We start from the raw sequence: 17578 nt of genomic DNA, 5'->3' as shown, positions 1-17578 counted from the left end.
TAAGGGAAAAAACATTTCTCATAAACCACCTAGAATCTGCCCTTGGATCTCAGTTTCAGAAACACCAAATTAAAGTCCTAATCTATAAAAATTATTACTGCAAAGACTGTGGGGGAAATTAATTATGACTTTTAGAAACTGTAGAATGTTCACACCCCTGAGGATGTAACTGCGGACACCAGGATAAACCTTAGAAAGTTATCGAGTATAATTTCTCCTTATACTCCTCTCTGGCTTACTTTAAATTCAGGGTGCCTCTTCCGTAACAGTGAGGGATACTGGGGCTTCCTTCAGTATAAAAGTATAACTGCCTCATTTGCAGTTTATTCCTCCAGAAGAGTATTTTTCAAATTGTGGGTTGAAACACACAAGCAGGTGATGAAAGCAATGCGAGCCGCATTTTTTAAATGAAAAAGAATAGAATTGAATTGAATAAAAACATCAGAGTACAATTCAGATGATTAAGTGTATTGTTCCGTGAATCTTGGGTTGTGTGGGTGTATACTATGTCCCAATGCAAAATGCATTTTTCTACTGTTGGTTACCATGTGAAAAGTTTGAAAATCATCATATTAAGATATACAGGACCCCTGTGTACGGGCAATGCAATAGCTACCACTGACACAACAAACATTTTTACCCAGTTATGCCCTCCGCCCCATTCCAGTGGGCTCAAAGCCACTGAATGTGTGAACTTTTCTGCAGTGCGTTTAGCAGTCTTCAGATGCAGGATTCTATCAGTCATGCAAAACAGTTCATGGTAATTGCCCAAAGGAAACCAAATTGCACTTAAAGGACACAGGCCAAATAAATATCCAAAAAATGTAGCCCTTCTTTTCTATTCTACTTGTATTTGTTTTTAGAGAACCCTCTGTATGAAGAAATCATTCGTGAGTTTCCTCTTCACAGATGCTTGTGTTTTTCTGGTCCAAGGATGCTGGGAGAAAGTGGTAACGGTTTGGAGTGCTGAGAGGAAATAAATACTTAAGGATGGGATGAGGCCAGGTTCCAGGCATGTCCCACAATGCCTCAAGAACTGGAAATCTTTTAAAGGTTTCCTGTGAGTTAGTCCTTTATGCTATCTCATAACACGACGTCAGGGCAGAGATGAAGTGTCAGGACTTACAGTCTCATTCAGCATCCCAAACTAGAGATCTTCTGAGTTGGTCCAGCTTGAAGTAGACCTCCTGCAGCATCTCCACCCTAAATCACATCAACCGCCCAATGTGCACCAGTGCTATTGTGTGGGAGGTATTTTGTTCGACGGACACACCATGAAGCCTACAGAGGCGACCCTAAGGCAGCTCCCTGGGCTGACGCTCAGTCTGTATTCTCAGGAGTCAAGGTTTTCACTCTTCCCCTGTGGAGCTCTTCCCTAAATCACTTAGAAATTTGAACACTACTTTACTTTTATCATCATTGAAAGATCTGGGAAATTTAAGATTAAAGTTATTACAGACTGGGTAATTTATCACGCTACCTCAACCTCTCTTGACGTGAAAAGTGCACTCCACGTAATTATTTTTGTTTCTCCAATAACTCACCTATCAGTTACCTCTGGAAGCTACAACATCCTTTTCTTTTTACTTTCAGGGTAATGAGGAAAAACAAAATTAATCACCTCAGTGAAAACGCGTTTGCACCGCTCCAGAAACTAGATGAATTGTAAGCTCGATTACACATATATTGATAAGAATTTTCTTTCTACTGTTCCAGTTCATAGTTGTTACACGTATACATTTTTATACATTTAAGAAAGATTTATTTTTCTCTCTTCCTAGCACTATTTCTGCATACCTTGAGCCACAAAGGAATTCTGATAGTTAAAAAAATATGTGTAAAGGAAAACTATGAAATAAATATTTGAGGAAAGTGAGGTAAGGGAAACATAGCTGTGGAGAAAGAATAAAGTCTGGGGAGATCGATAAATAAAATACATCTTGCACCACTCTAACCCACTGCTGGAGAGGGATAGCAAATTTATCTTTAAGTTTCCTGGAGAGTTAGGATTTAAAAACCAGGAGATAAAAAGACACCACTCTGCTGATTCTGAAACCAAAGGATAATCTTGGATCCATAAGGAAATTAGACACTACCATGGGTAACATCCCAGTCTATAATAATGGAAAAGAGAGCTATTTATAACGTCCCTTTTTTAAGATCAATGACACAGTTCCAAAGGACATTAAGACAACTCTCTGATAAATCAAAGCCTTGTGGTCCAAGCACATAGGAGCTGATTGTCCAAATAAAATATACACAGGACAACAAATGAAGTACATGTCCTTCAGACAATTTTTTATTTTTTACCATTAATTTCTTCAATTGGGTTTTTGCTAAAGTTTAGGCTAGCCACCAGTTTGATTTTGTGAGTTCTAGAAAGAATCTGGAGTATGGACAGAAGGTATATGTTTGACAATTAACTGGGAAGAACTTTGATTCATTAAAACTTGTCCATAAAAATTAAAGAGTGTAACTAAACTGTTTCTCGGGACACCTTACCTGCAAACTAGGACAGGTGGAGGGAATACACATGCCACAGACAGAAACGTTCCTCGGGAACCAATGAAGCATTGTGCTCCAAAACATCAATAAACAAGCCACTGAAACCCCGTTTTTCCATGACCATTAGCTTGAAACCTTTTTCAGTAGACAGTACCAATCATTCACAAAACGCACAAGAAAATCTCAATAGATATCAGAACCAAGCACCTGCTGTAACAGCTCCCAGTGTCTGGCAAGTGAACCATACCATCAACACACAGGAAATTATTTTATTCTCAGTAGTAGGGAGAGGTGCGTGTAGGTGACTCGAAAGGTAGTATCTAGCCATGAAAATACACGCTCGTCGAGGGGTCCATGCTTTTCCTTGTTTTATCCTACTTGCCACCGCGATCTGAATACCAGAAGGTAATTTCTGCCAATCCTGACTTGCATGGTGGCGCTGAGGTGCAGGTTCTAAGTATCAGTAACCAGTAGTGAGCATGGAACACAACAGCTTGGTCCGTAACCAGCGCTAATGCAGGTTCAGAGATAAAGGAAAGAGCAACAAAGGGGCAGAGAGGGGCACCAAGGCCAAGAATTAGTCCTGCCTAAACCCTGCCGAGTCCCATACCCAACGCTGGCTTGAAAAATCGGATTTACAGGGATGAAAATGGCATGTTTTCTAAGAGGTGATGGCTTTAAATGGGTGGGTCTAGACCTCAAATGAGTGACTCTCCCTTTGAGAGAGGGTTTGGACTACACTCTGTGCCTCTCCTGGCTGGATCCCACTGACAGAGTTAATGAGGGCAAATAAATTGGCAATAATCAGGATTGACTTCTCACAGTAGACTTTAGTTCTGATGGCAGAAACTCTTGGCTACAGGCTTGATTTACTGTGTGCTTTTAAAGTCAACTACTCTAGGTGATAATGTGTTTCCTGAACCCATTCAGAAATGGACCTCAAGTCCAGCTAAGTTTAGACCAACTTTCCTAAAACGAAACTGAGAAAATGGTCTTTTTACACATCACTTAGGGTCTAGGCCAAATGGTCCCCATTCCGTGATTCATGAAAAAAGAACTATATGTCAGAATTGGCTCTAATAGCCAAAACAGCACACTCCCACCAGAAACAGCTGAACATGATATTTCAAGACTTAATATCCTCGTGGGCTCTTCGAAATCTGTTTTCCACATTGCCTCACTGACATGATCCATCTTTTACTTGGCTTCCCATACAAAGAACTGGAATTGTGCCGCCACTTTTACCTACATATGAAGCAGGTCGAGTCTGTTAATGGTCTTCTAGGTAGGGATACAAAGAATAGCTAGCCAAAAATTAAGCTAGATGCTGGAGAGCCCAAGTTGAATAGGTACAGGGCTTGCACTGAAAGAGATCACATCCTTCGGAAGAGGAGAACGTATGTACAGAAACAGTTTTAATATGATGTTATAAGTGCTGTATGTGTTATACATGCTACATACAGGAGAACAGAGAAGAGAACGCCTAAGCTCCCTGGTCACAGAGGAGTGACACGTGAGCAGAATCTTTTTTTTTTTTTTTAAGTAAAGTTGATTTACAATATCGTGTTAGTTTCAGGTGTACGGCAAAGTGATTCAGTTATGCATACCCATTCTTTTTTCAGATTCTTTTCCATTACAGGGTATTACAGGATATTGAATATAGTTCCCTGTGCTGTACCGTAAATCCCTGTTGTTTATCTGAGCAGAATCTTGAAGGACGAATAGGGAGTTCACCAGAAGGACAAGAATCAAAGCTTATTCCAGGCAGAAGGAAGCACCCGTGCAAAAACCCGGAGGTTGAAATGCTGAGACGCCTTCAGGCCCTGGTGAAAGTCATTTTGACTGAGTAGAAAGTGGTAGGAAACTGAGCTGGAAAGCTAGACAGTGGCAAGATATTTAAAGGCTTTTTTATATCACACTAAGAAGTTTTGATTTTATCTTCTATGCAACAATGAGCTATTGAAGGATTTTAAGGGGTGAAATTTTATAAACATTCCTTTTGTTGTCAAATCAGACCATCTATCTTCACAGACAATTCACCCATGAAAACATAAATAACAAAAACAGCCTCAAGGTTCAGTTTACAGTATAAAAATAAAACATTTACAGCAAAGTCATTTATAGTATTGATTACATTAGCTACTTTTTAGTTTTAAAAACTCAGTCTAAATCTATCTTGCCCTTCCGAGTTGAATAACCTAACTTTTGATTTATAAGCACTGCAATAACAAATAGATCTATTCCCATGCTTCTCCCTGTAGCAACTAATAGGATTTGGAGATGGACAGGGAAAGTGGTTAGGCTTTCTCTTAGTATCTCTTGATGACATTGAAGAACTCAAGCCTATTGAAAGATTGTCTTGTTTAGAAGAATCTGAGGCCTTTCTCATGAGAGTTGCCGCTGTCAAAGCTACCGGAAGAGCTGCTACTGTCCAAAATCTTCTCACAAATAAGCTACAAGTTCATACCACTTTAGGCAGCCCAACCTCTATACATACACGAAGTAACTTACAAAATATCCTGCCCCAGGTGTGTATGAGATCCGGTGCATATCAGCTGTGGAAGAAACTGGAAACTGAAATAATCCACTTCCAGTTGAAAATTATAATACACCCAAGCAAAGGAAAAAATTAAGGTTCCAAAGCATATTTCTACTTTAGCAAAAGAAGGAAGGGAGGGAGGGAGGGAGGGAGGGAGGAAGGGGAGGAAGAAGAGAAAGGAAGAAGGGCACAACACATATATTAATTGAATTAGAAAATTGTATCTATTAGAACTAGATCAAATACCACCAAGTACTGTCTCTGAGTGAGCAATAAAATGGGATAAAGTATTTTTATCTTTTACCATTTCACTTCCTTTTTAAAGTTTTGACTTCTATTAATTAATATAACTCACTAATGGCATTGTTTGAAAGTAGTCTAATGTTTTTTTAATAAATTACAGAACTATGAGTAAAGTCTTAAGGAAATAATATGACATTTGCAATTGTTTCCCTAGGGATTTAGGAAGTAATAAGATTGAAAATCTTTCATCACTTGTCTTTAAGGATCTGAAGGAGCTCTCACAGTTGTAAGACTGATACGAATTTTGTATCTTTATTTTTTAACTTATTTTACTTCTAAAAATTGTGATTAAAATATACATAAGTATGTATATTTACCATTTTAACCATGTGTAAGTGTACAACTGTGGCATTAACTTCATTCACATTGTTGTGCAACCATCACCACCATCCATCTCTAGAACTTTTCCATCTTTCCAAACTGAAACTCCATACATATTAAACACTAACTCCCCACCAACCCCTGCCCCTCCAGCATCCATCACTCTGTTCTGGCTCTATGAATTTGGCATCTCTAAGTACCTCATAAATCAGCGGAATCATACATATTTGTCCCTTTATGACTGGCTTATTCCACTTAGCATAATGTCCTCAAGGTTCATCCACAGGTTGTAGCATGTGTCAGAAGTTCTGAATATTATCATTCTGAATAATAATCCGCTGTATGTAAGTACCACACGGCGTTTATCCATTCATCCATTGGTGGACACTTGGGTGGCTTCCACCTTTTAGCTGCTATGAGTAGTGCTGCTATGAATGTGGGTGTACAAATATCTGTTCAAGAGCTTGCTTTCAATTCTTTGGGCATATAATCCCAGAAGTAGAATTACTGGATCATACGGCAACTCTATTTTTAATTTTTAAAGGAAACACCGTACTCTTTTGCATAGTGGCTACACTATTTTATATTCCCACTATAAGTGCACAAGGATTCTACTTTCTCTACCTCTTTAACAACACTTGTTATTTTATAGTTTTTGATAATCGCCAATCTAATGGATGTGAAATGGTGTTTCACTGTGGATTTGATTTGCTTTTCTCTAATGATTAATGATGTTGAGCATCTTTTCATGTGCTTATTGGCCATTCATGTAACTTCTTTAGAGAACACCTGTTGAAGTCTTTTGCTCGCTTTTAAACTGGGTTGTTTGGGGTTTTGCTGTTAAGTTGTAGGAGTGTATATATTTTAGATATTAAATCATTTTCAGATATATGATTTACAAATGTATGCTCCCATTTTGTAGGTTGCCTTTTCACTCTGTTGACAGTGTTTTCGGATGCACAAAAGTTTTTGATTTAGATGTAGTCCAATTCTTGTTTTTTTTTTCTCTTTTGTTACCTATGTTTTTGGTATCATATACAAGAAGTCATTGCTTAATCCAATGTCATGAAGCTTTTCTCTTATGACTTCTTCTAAGAGTTTTAAAGTTTTAGCTTTTCTATTTAGGCCTTTAACCCATTTTGAGTTAATTCTGTACATGGTGGAAGCTAAGGGTCTAAGCTCTTTTTTTTTTTTTTCATGTGGATATCTATCTGGTTTTCACAGCACTATTTGTTGAAAAGATTGTCCTTTCCCCATTGAACAATCTTGGCACATTTTAAAAATTATTTGACTATATATACAAAGAGTTGTTCCTGGGCTCTCCATTCTATTCCATTGTTCTATACAACTATCTTTTAGCCAGCACCACACTGTTTTGACTACTGTAGCTTTGTAGTAAGTTTTGAATCAGGAAGTGAGACCTCCAACTTTGTTCTTCTTTTTCAAGGTTGTTTTAGATATTCAGGTTCCCTTGAGATTCCACACGAATTTTAGGATGGATTTTTCTATTTATGCAAAAAAAAATCATTGGGATTTTGACAGAGATGACACTGAATCTGTAGATTGCTTTGGGTAGTATTAACATCTTAACAATATTGTCTTCCAGTTCCAAAACACAGAATGTCTTCTTTAACTGATGTCTTCTTTAATTTCTTTCAGCAACATTTGGTTTTCAAAGTGCAAGTCTTTCACCTTTATTCAGTTTATTCCTAAGTACTTTGTTCTTTTGATGCTATTGTAAATGGAATCATTTTCTTAATTTTCTTTATGGATTGCTCATGGTTAGTGTATAGAAATGCATTCGATTATTGATTATTGTCTGATTATTATGTGTTGGTTTCACATATGGCAATTTTGTTGAATTTGTTTATTATAATAGTTCTGACAGTTTTTGTGTGTATGCGTGTGTGAAATCGTTACGGTTTTATACACATAAAATCATGTCATCTGCGAACAGAGATAATTTTACTTCTCCCTTCGCAATTTGGATGCCTTTTATTTCTTGCCTAATTGCTCTGGCTAGGACTTCCAGTAGTATGTTGAATAGAAATGGCAAAAGTGGGCATCCTTGTCTTCTTACTGATTTTAGAGGAAAAGCTTTCAGCCTTTCACCATTGGCTATGATGCTCACTGTGGCTTTCCTATATGGCTTTTATTATGTTAAGGTCGTTTCCTTCTGTTCATAGATTGTTGAGTCCCTTTCCCTTCTTTCATACAACACATTTCTTATTGTCATCCTTCCTCTCTTCCCTTCTTTCTGTAGTCACTGCCCCTCCCCCACCCAACTAATGGTCTAATCTGCAATAAGTTTCTTAAAAAGTGAACCTGCACCTGAGAAGGTCCCTTTAATCAACAATTCTTGTTTCGAGGTGTTGTTTTGCAAAGATTCTGAAATTTTCTCCATTTACACTCAGCTACACTGTCACTCTGACCTCTGTTTCTTTGTTTCTAACTATAGAGCCTTTTACTTTTCATTTCATGCCTCACAAATTGCTGACACAATATGCCACTCTTTGACATGATTTATTGTAAAAAGCATTCAATGTGATTTCACTAATTCAAGTTTTGACTAAATGAGATTCTTCTTTCTTTCATTTAAACCACACCTGATGATAGGCAAAACCTAAAGTGGTGTGGCTTCCCTTTGGGTACCCTGCTGCTCCTCTGGTGGGACCCTCTCTGGACCTCCCCACCTTCGCGCTTATGTTCTCTCAGCTCTGTCATTAACGCACTTACTGACAGCCGTGCACTGGCCTAAGAGTTCTGTTTCCATTAATCCATTTGAATGTCCAACTAGCCCTAGGGGTCAATTGACATTGCTGTACTTTTTTTGTTACTGTTTAAAAGTAACCCTAAGTCAAGAGACACACTTTCTCTTTACTCAAATACTTTTTAAGAATTGACCTATTTCTGCTCTCTTTTTAAAACAGGAATCTCTCCTATAACCCAATCCAGAAAATTCAAGCAAACCAATTTGATTACCTTGTCAAACTCAAGTCTCTGTAAGTATACACCTATGGGGATGGTTTTATGACATAATTTTTATTTACATACTAATAGCTAATAAATTCTATAAAATAAAATTGATAGGATCTCAAATCAGAAGCTTTAGTCCCAGGATATTGGTTAAAAGCTTTAGTCCCAGGATATTGGTTAAGATGGGTGCTTGCTGGGCTACAAGCAGATAGCTATTAGTTTAATCTTTCGTATTTATAAGCTACAAATTAGATAATGATTAATCATTTCATATATTTCTGTAATCACCAGAAGCTTATATTGGATTGTTTGCTTGATCCTCTGAAGGCATCTATGCATATTTATTCCTTCATTAACACTGGGTATCTAAGAATTTATTATAACCATCGTTATCCCAAAATGGAATGTTCTAGATGATATAAGTCATTACTTGCAACACACACACACATAAACACACACACACAAATTATGTTAAGGTCTAAGAATTGCCTTAAGAAGGTAAGCTTCAGTTCTTTTAAGTGTTCCCTCAGTAAAATGGCATTTTATTAGAAAAACATTATTTAAAATTATTAGAAAAACTTCAAGAATGTAAAATGCCTCTGCTATTGCAATATTGTCTAAAAGATAATGCTTGTTCATTTATTTCAAATATATATATTGAGTAGTTACTATGCAAAAAACATTGTTCCACTCTATTCGAAGCCAAAAAATTCAAATAAGCAGGATATATACATATAAATAGCAAAATCAAAAAGGCATTGGGAGAAAAAAATGGGTTATTATGGGATCATATGAAATCATGTGTGTGAAACTTTTGAAAATTGTAAAGCACTGTAGCATTTAACGAATATTTCATTCAATAAAAAAAATTTTTTAATAAAAAAATGTTTAAAGGAGTTGGGGAAGTGCCTAGGGAAGGTTAAGTACGAATGTTTGGTTCTAAATAAGTGTTAACTAAAAGCATTTTATTAAACTGTCTGTCATGAAAACTCATTTTATTATACCCTGCATAACATATTTTTTGATAATTAATTTGATATTTTTAGCAGCCTAGAAGGAATTGAAATTTCAAATATCCAACAAAGGATGTTTAGACCTCTCACGAATCTCTCTCACATGTAAGCAGATGTTTTTTCTTGTTCTTCACCTTGATTTTAGTCTGTTACGTTTCCATGTGTATTGTGCTAACACCTCCATACCCAATGCGTCCAATCTATTAACATTTTCTACTGATTAATTTGCCTAAACAATAATTAACTCTTAAAGCGTTGGTACTGGGTGGGGTGATTTTTAGTTCTCCATGGTCTGGCAGAATGAAAGGAGTTTTGTCTGCATGTCAGACAGCAGGAGTGTGGAGGGAACCCACTCAGGCTTGTAAACTCGCCCGAGCCCTGATGCCACTCACTGATGGTCAAGTTTGTCCACTCAGCTAGTAATTTGTGCACATGGCACAAATGCGACCAGATGAAGAAGTTACGTAAACAACATAAAATAATTATAAATAATTCATGTAAATGGAGGAAGGGAAGAGAGAAATCCTCCTCAGTGAAAATTGCCCACAATGTCAGGGCATGATGTGCAAGAGTGTATGGATAAAATGGTAAACCATGAAAAATCTTTTATTCAAACAGTGTGTCTCATCATGCCATCAATTACATGCTTCAGAAACATTTTCTTTAATTGAATGTAATATATAGCAGTATATATATGAAATATATTCGAATGGTCTCCATGCCAAGGTAATTAATTCCCAATCATTTAGAAAGTGTCATGGCAGTCACCACCACTCTATAATCTTGCTTGTATTTTAAATCTAACAGAGGATACTGGGAGTTTTTTTCCCATAATTCCTCAGAGAGCATGCCTATAAAATAACCTTGGTTGCACACAACATAAAACACTCTAAATTAAGCAAAGCAGAGTTTATCGGAAGAAAATGGTGTACGTCACAAAACCCAAGAAACAAGGAGCAGAAGCGAAGTGAGCAGAAACCACGGCAGATCCTGGGATCCAGGCAGCAAGAGATAAACAACAGGACAATATACTGTAATTGTCAAGTTTTTATCTTGTATTTTACTACAACTCCTTATACTATAAAGATCACTTATATTTTTTGCCAGAGTCCACCCCTTTAGGGGCAGAAAGATCTAATTTAAATCCTAATTTCTGCATTTATTAGAAAATTTCCTAGCAGATAATTGCCTCCATTGAAGAGTCATCTTCTTGTATGATGATACTGACATCAACCTCATGGAGCTGATCTGAGAAGTTATTCTTGATACTTGGGAGATGCTCAATAAACGGTGCTGGTGTTAGTGGTAGCACAGTAGTAATTACTGATTATCCCGGTGGTGTTTTATTAACAAGGGAGGTCTCTCTACTGATGAAAGAATTCACTCAACACACATTTATCGAACACCCTATTATGTACCAAACTCTAGTGTGAGGATAAGCATGTTGTTAGCAAGTAGCTACAGATCACACAAATGCTATACTAGAAAAGCCATAGAAACACAGAGGACAAATTCTCTTCCCCTGGGTTTGAAAAAGAAAAATCAGTTGCAGCAACCGTAGGAGTTATGTAACGGTGGATTTATTAACACATGCACTAAACGCTGAAAACCCAGTAACAAGTTTCCTTGGGCGGATTGTCCTGATCACATGCTAACATTTGACTTATATTCTAAGACATGTCTAACACTTGTATGTTTATTACGCCTTTTTGCGGCTCTCACCCACACATTCTTTTAAAAACCAAGTTAATGAGAATTAAACTTAAGGTTAAATCTTCAGTATCCCTAATGTTTTACATTCATTCCTCTGAGTCTTATATTAAGACGTTTTCTTTCTACTGAGAGAATGTAGAAAATAGCTATGAATGTAGAGTGACACTGACTTCAGTTTAAAATCTTCTTTTCCCTTCTCTCTGCACGTCAGCTATTTTAAGAAGTTCCAGTACTGTGGCTATGCACCCCATGTTCGCAGCTGTAAACCAAACACGGATGGAATCTCATCTTTAGAGGATCTCTTGGCGAGCATTATTCAGAGAGTATTCGTCTGGGTTGTGTCTGCAGTTACATGCTTTGGAAACATCTTTGTCATCTGTATGCGACCTTATATCAGATCTGAGAACAAGCTGCATGCCATGTCGATCATTTCCCTCTGCTGTGAGTATCTCCTGGCTGAAGAGGAATAACAGTTTCAAAATATGTGAAAGCGTTGCTATTAGACAATAAGTAACGAGAGCGGTAGAACTATGAGATTTTAAAAATTTCTCCCCTTTGCTTATATGTTGTTTTCACGTTCGCTACAATGAAAATAAAATTACTTTAGCGATAAGAAAGAAAATAAGTTTTTAAAATAAGAAAACTCAGTCACCTTACACAGATTAATGAAGGGCTCATTCATTAATTTTTTTCTCATAAAGAAGCTTTTGTTCATTTGCTTTCTTCTCTGAAGGAAGAAGAAAGCGAATTCAATATTATTAAATAATTTATTTAAAATTATGATATTATAAATAATATCTTTATTATTTAATAAAATAATATTTTATCAAAGCATATAAAATCTTTTACTATAATCAAATTGGACCCTTTCATGGTTCCAGAGCTGTGTTTATTTCTTGTTTGAATGTCCAGTTCATGGATGCTGACTTCAAACGTTGTTTTTCTGGTCTCTGAGCTTCTACATTCTTTTCCATTCATAATTTGAAATATTTAAATAAGAAAGTGGTTTAGGTAGTATTAAATTTTTTAAGTTTTTGAAACGTGATTGCAAGGTATTATGTTAAATGAGGAATACAAAAATAAATTAATTAAATAAAAGCAAGAAACCAGTCCTCAGGGTGTTTATAATCTTGGTCAAGTGGCCTATAATTTACCCATCCTACCTCAAGCAGGAATCAATCTATACGATGTTCTCCTTCTTTACAAGTGCTGTGCCATGTCTTACCCTCGCCCTCACTCGAAGGATAATGTCGAACTGTCTTTTCATTGCAAGCTACCCAAGAAGCAGAACTCAGAAATGGTTTACTACTTTGTATTGTTAGCTACACAATTTTGAGTTTGCTCAATTTCCCTGATAAAGGCTAGAATATAACCTCGGTGTTTAAAGATTAGGGCCAGCCTTACGATGTATACCGTGATGTGACTTCAGGAACGTTGTATAGAATGCTTGCACAGTCAAAAAAAAATCTCACCTACTCTCTGATATGTAATATTTGCTTAAAAAACAAATACACCAAGAAGTGTATCACATTAACAGCTGATGTGGGGGATGGAGGAGTCTGAAAGAGACAGAGAAAGATGGGAAGAAAGAATCAGAGAGAACAGTTTTGCTTCGACCACCCCTGGGTGACTCATTGAAGCCCCTCAGAATTATACTGACTACAGAGCACTTCATAATTATTCACATCTTCAAAATGACAGACCTCAAAATTCATAGTCATTACTCTGTCATAGCAACTTCTGGATTACTTTCTCTGGGATTTTGAATGACTTAAGTTTCTTAAGCTGGGAGAATTTCCATGCAAGAGATGAACCAAATTATAGCTTCCCAATCTTGTCCCTAATTGAATGCTCATGCATTTTACTCATTTACTCAGCACTGCTAGGTGACGGGACTAGAACAGAGAGCAAAACAGACAAGATCCCTGCTCTTACAGACTGTGTGTTAGACGAAAACAGAGGCATGATTACATAATTGGCTGCAGAGGATGCTCTAAGAGTGCTTAGCAGGAAGAGTTGATGAAGTGGTCCTTACCCATAAATGAACTCTTAGAATAAAACTTCCCTCCCCCGCCCCCAAGATACAAGGAACTTGGCTATTTGGGGCTAATATTAAAAATATTTCTGGGGCTTCCCCGGTGGCGCAGTGGTTAAGAATCTGCCTGCCAATGCAGGGGACACGGGTTCGAGCCCTGATCCGGGAAGATCCCACATGCCGCAGAGCAACCAGGCCCGTGCACCACAACTGCTGAGCCTGTGTTCTAGGGCCCGCGAGCCACAAGTGCTGAAGCCCATGCGCCTAGAGCCCGTGCTCCGCTACATCACGGGCCACCGCGATGAGAAGCCCGTGCACCGCAACGAAGAGTGGCCCCCGCTCGCCGCAACTAGAGAAAGCCCGCGCGCAGCAACGAAGACCCAAAGCAGCCAAAAACAAATAGATATATAAATTTTAACAAAATTCTGCTTAATGATAACTCCACCTTACCTATTCATTTCTCTAAATTTGTGAAATTCACTGATCCCTGTAGGTGCCGACTGCCTGATGGGAATCTATTTGTTTGTGATCGGAGCCTTTGACCTGAAGTTTCGAGGAGAATACAACAAGCACGCACAGCTGTGGATGGAGAGCATTCACTGTCAGCTTCTGGGGTCCCTGGCCATTCTGTCCACAGAAGTATCAGTGTTACTTTTAACATTTCTGACAGTGGAAAAATATATCTGCATTGTATATCCTTTCAGATGTTTAAGACCTGGAAAAGGCAGAACCATTACAGTTTTGATTCTCATTTGGATTATCGGTTTTATCGTGGCTTTCATTCCACTGAGCAATAAAGAATTTTTCAAAAACTACTACGGCACCAATGGGGTATGCTTCCCTCTTCATTCAGAAGATACAGAAAGTACTGGAGCCCAGATTTATTCAGTGGCAATTTTTCTCGGTAAGAAACTCTGTATTAGAAGCCCTTTCATTCAAATGCTAGAATAAATCACAATCTGAACCTCATTATGCCTTTTAATATTTACAATTTTCTATTTCAGATCTTCTAACCAGAATGGACACTGAGGGTGGATTGTATCAGAATCCCCTAAAGGGATTATTTTTTCTAAATTACCAGTTCATCATATTAATTCTTATGTGATACACTTGAATAAAAGACAAGATGCTAAACACTTGCATTTCATGCAATCACCCTAATAATACTAAGCAAAACATATTTTAACTCTTTGCCTTTATAATATGAACAAATTCAAAGTAGCCACACAAGTCTTTGGCTTGGGAGCAGACAACCAAGTATGTCCTCTTGTGAAAAATATTCTCAAAATATAACAAAGTAATTGAATTACCAAAAAAATTAACACAAGACAGATTAATTTAATAAGCCCAAGATAGTCATTGAATCACTATAATCTAATTTTAATACGCCATTTTAAAAATAAACAGTTCATCATGCTTATAGCTTCAACAATATTTAGAATTTTTTAATTAATGATTTTTGTGCCTTAGTAATTCTTACAAAGAACAAAAAACACATTGTGGTCTTTGTATCTTCTCCTTTACAATAACAGCTCAGGGTATGTTTGCTTGTTCTGAAAGAATGTGCTTATTCATTAATCATCATCTCTGTGTTCTTCATAGGTATTAACTTAGCAGCATTTATCATCATCGTTTTCTCATATGGAAGCATGTTTTACAGCATCCATCAAAGTGCCATAACAGCAACCGAAGTACGGAATCAAGTTAGGAAAGAGATGATCCTTGCCAAACGTTTTTTCTTTATTGTTTTTACCGATGCATTATGCTGGATACCCATCTTTATACTGAAATTCCTGTCATTGCTTCAGGTAGAAATACCAGGTATGAATTTTTTCGTCCTTTAAAGAAATTAAAAATCTGTCCATTAATATTTGCCTTATAGAGTTAGGTGATTCTATGTTGGATGCATATACATTTATAATTGTTATATCCTTTTCTTGCATTGATCCCTTGATCATTATGTAGTGTCAATCTTTGTCTCTTGTAACAGTCTTCCATTTAAAGTCTATTTTGTCTGATATGAGTATTGCTACTCTGGCTTTCTTTTGATTTCCATTTGCATGGAATACCTTGCAAAATAGTGCATCAGGAAGAAATATGCAATACTCAGGTATTCCTGAGGTATTCCTCAGGAAATATGAGTTCATTTTGTTTGGGACTTTATGTGCTTCCTGGATCAGATGCTTCCTTCTTCAGGTTAAATTAAATAATTTTCAGCCATTATTTAATCAAATACATTTTTTGCCCCCTTCCTCTCTCTTTTCTCCTTCTGGGAACCCTATAATGCAAATGTTAGTACACCTGACGCTGTCTCTGAGGTCCTTTAAACTATCCTCATTTTTTTTTAAATTATTTTTTTCTTTTTGCTATTCTGATTGAGTGATTTACACTATTCTGTCTTCCAGGTTGCTAAGGATTCTTCTGTTTCATTCTTCTGTATCACTTACTCTGCTGTTGATACCCTCTAGTGTATTTTTCATTTCAGTTATTGTATTCTTCGGCTCTGATTGGTTCTCTTTTACATTTTGTTTCTTTGTTACAGTTGTGTGCTCCTCTAGTCCTTTCCCAAGGCGGGTGAACATTTTTATGACCATTGCTTTAAATTCTTTGTTAGGTAACTCACTTATCTCCATTTCTTTTGGTTTTTCTCCTGGGGTTTTATCTTGCTCTTTAATTTGGAAAATAGTCCTGTGTCACCTCATTTTGTTTGACTTTCTCTGTTTGTCTCTGTGAAATTAGGCAAAACAGTTGCCTATCCTGAGCTTGATTTGTGTCCTTATGTGGGAGCACCCCTATGCGGTCTGCACATGCCCAGTGGCTTTGGTGGGAGGGCTGAATCTGAAACAAAAGGGGCAAGGGTTTTCCTGGGGCATGTCAAGCCCGTCGCCTTGGTGGGGGTTTGGGGGTTGGAGACGAAGGGGCTACAGTCAGAGCCCCATGTGAGCCAGGGCTTCTCCTGGGCCACTGGCAGCTGCTGCCTTGAGGGCTGGGGGGCTGGAGCCAGAGCATGGCGGGGGCTACAGCTTCTCCTGGTGCAAGCTGGAGGCTGCCACGTGTTCAATTTTTTCCACAAATGCCAAAAAACATAGTGACTATGGGAACAAAGGAACAATGATTCCAATAAATTATACTCACTGTGTTGAAATTCTGATAATCCCATGCTTAAGATGACCAGAAAGGAACACAGGTCAAAATTATCATCAAATAATTACTTCATTTTTTTTTTTAGAACATAAGAAATTTTTCTTCCTGAAATACATAGCAATTTAGGGAACATTACCCCAGAGTGTGAGAGACGACAGAAGAGGCACTCTTGATATTTAAAAATAAGGCGCATCCCATTCATTAGGATGGCTGTTCTCAAAAACAGAAAATAACAAGTACCGGCAAGGATGTGGAGAAATTGGAACTCTTGTGCTGGTAGGAATGTAAAATGGCACAGCTGCTGTAGAAAACAGTATGGTGGTTCCTCAAAAACTTAAACATAGGATTACCATGTGACTCAGCAATTCTACTCCTGAGTATATACCCAAAAGAATTGAAAGCAGGGAATCAAACAGACATTCATACACCCATGTTCATGACAGCATTATTCACAGTAGCCAAAATGTGGGAGCGAAACAACCCAAGGGTCCATCAACGGAGGGAGGCTTAAAGCAAATGAGTTATATACACACAATGGATCATTATTCAGCCTCTAAAGGGAGGAAATTCTGATACATGCTGCAACATGGATAGATTTTGAAAACATGATGCTACTGAAATAAGACAGTCACAAAAGGACAGATTCTGTAGGATTCCACTTATATGAGGTAATTAGTGTAGTCAGAGTCACAGAGATGAAAAGTTTGTGAATGGCGTTGTCAGGATTAGGGGGAGGAGGGGGGGAGGGGGGAGGGAGTAGTGTTTAAAGGTACAGAGTTTCAGTGTGGGAAGATGAAAAAGTTTTGGAAATGGATGGTGGTACAACAACGTGAATGTAGTTAATGCCACTGAACTGTACACTTAAAAATGGTTAAAATGGAAAAGTTTATGCTATGTATATTTTACCACAATAAAAATGTATAAAATCCTGTTAACTGTATGTATACTGCAATATATATTCATACTTTAAAAATTTATAAACATACAACTTTAATTTTGCTTTATCCCATGGTTGGTGGTGATAGTGCC

General features: G+C 37.4%; 1 protein-coding gene across 2 annotated transcripts in view; it reads left to right on the top strand.

Moving 5' to 3' along the window:
* The window catches only part of RXFP1 (relaxin family peptide receptor 1), a 96145-nt gene that overhangs the window by 75840 nt on the left and 2727 nt on the right, over positions 1–17578 (top strand). For both annotated transcript variants that reach the window (XM_073805615.1, XM_019926350.3), the window contains 7 exons: positions 1594–1665; positions 5502–5573; positions 8599–8670; positions 9691–9762; positions 11582–11811; positions 13899–14309; positions 15008–15226. In XM_073805615.1, coding sequence (XP_073661716.1) covers positions 1594–1665; positions 5502–5573; positions 8599–8670; positions 9691–9762; positions 11582–11811; positions 13899–14309; positions 15008–15226 — 1148 coding nt within the window. The remainder of the gene's footprint in view (positions 1–1593; positions 1666–5501; positions 5574–8598; positions 8671–9690; positions 9763–11581; positions 11812–13898; positions 14310–15007; positions 15227–17578) is intronic.

Source organism: Tursiops truncatus, chromosome 5 (assembly GCF_011762595.2).
Source record: "Tursiops truncatus isolate mTurTru1 chromosome 5, mTurTru1.mat.Y, whole genome shotgun sequence".
In the NCBI taxonomy this organism is placed as follows: Eukaryota; Metazoa; Chordata; class Mammalia; order Artiodactyla; family Delphinidae; genus Tursiops; species Tursiops truncatus.
This window is presented reverse-complemented; position numbering and strand designations above follow the sequence as displayed.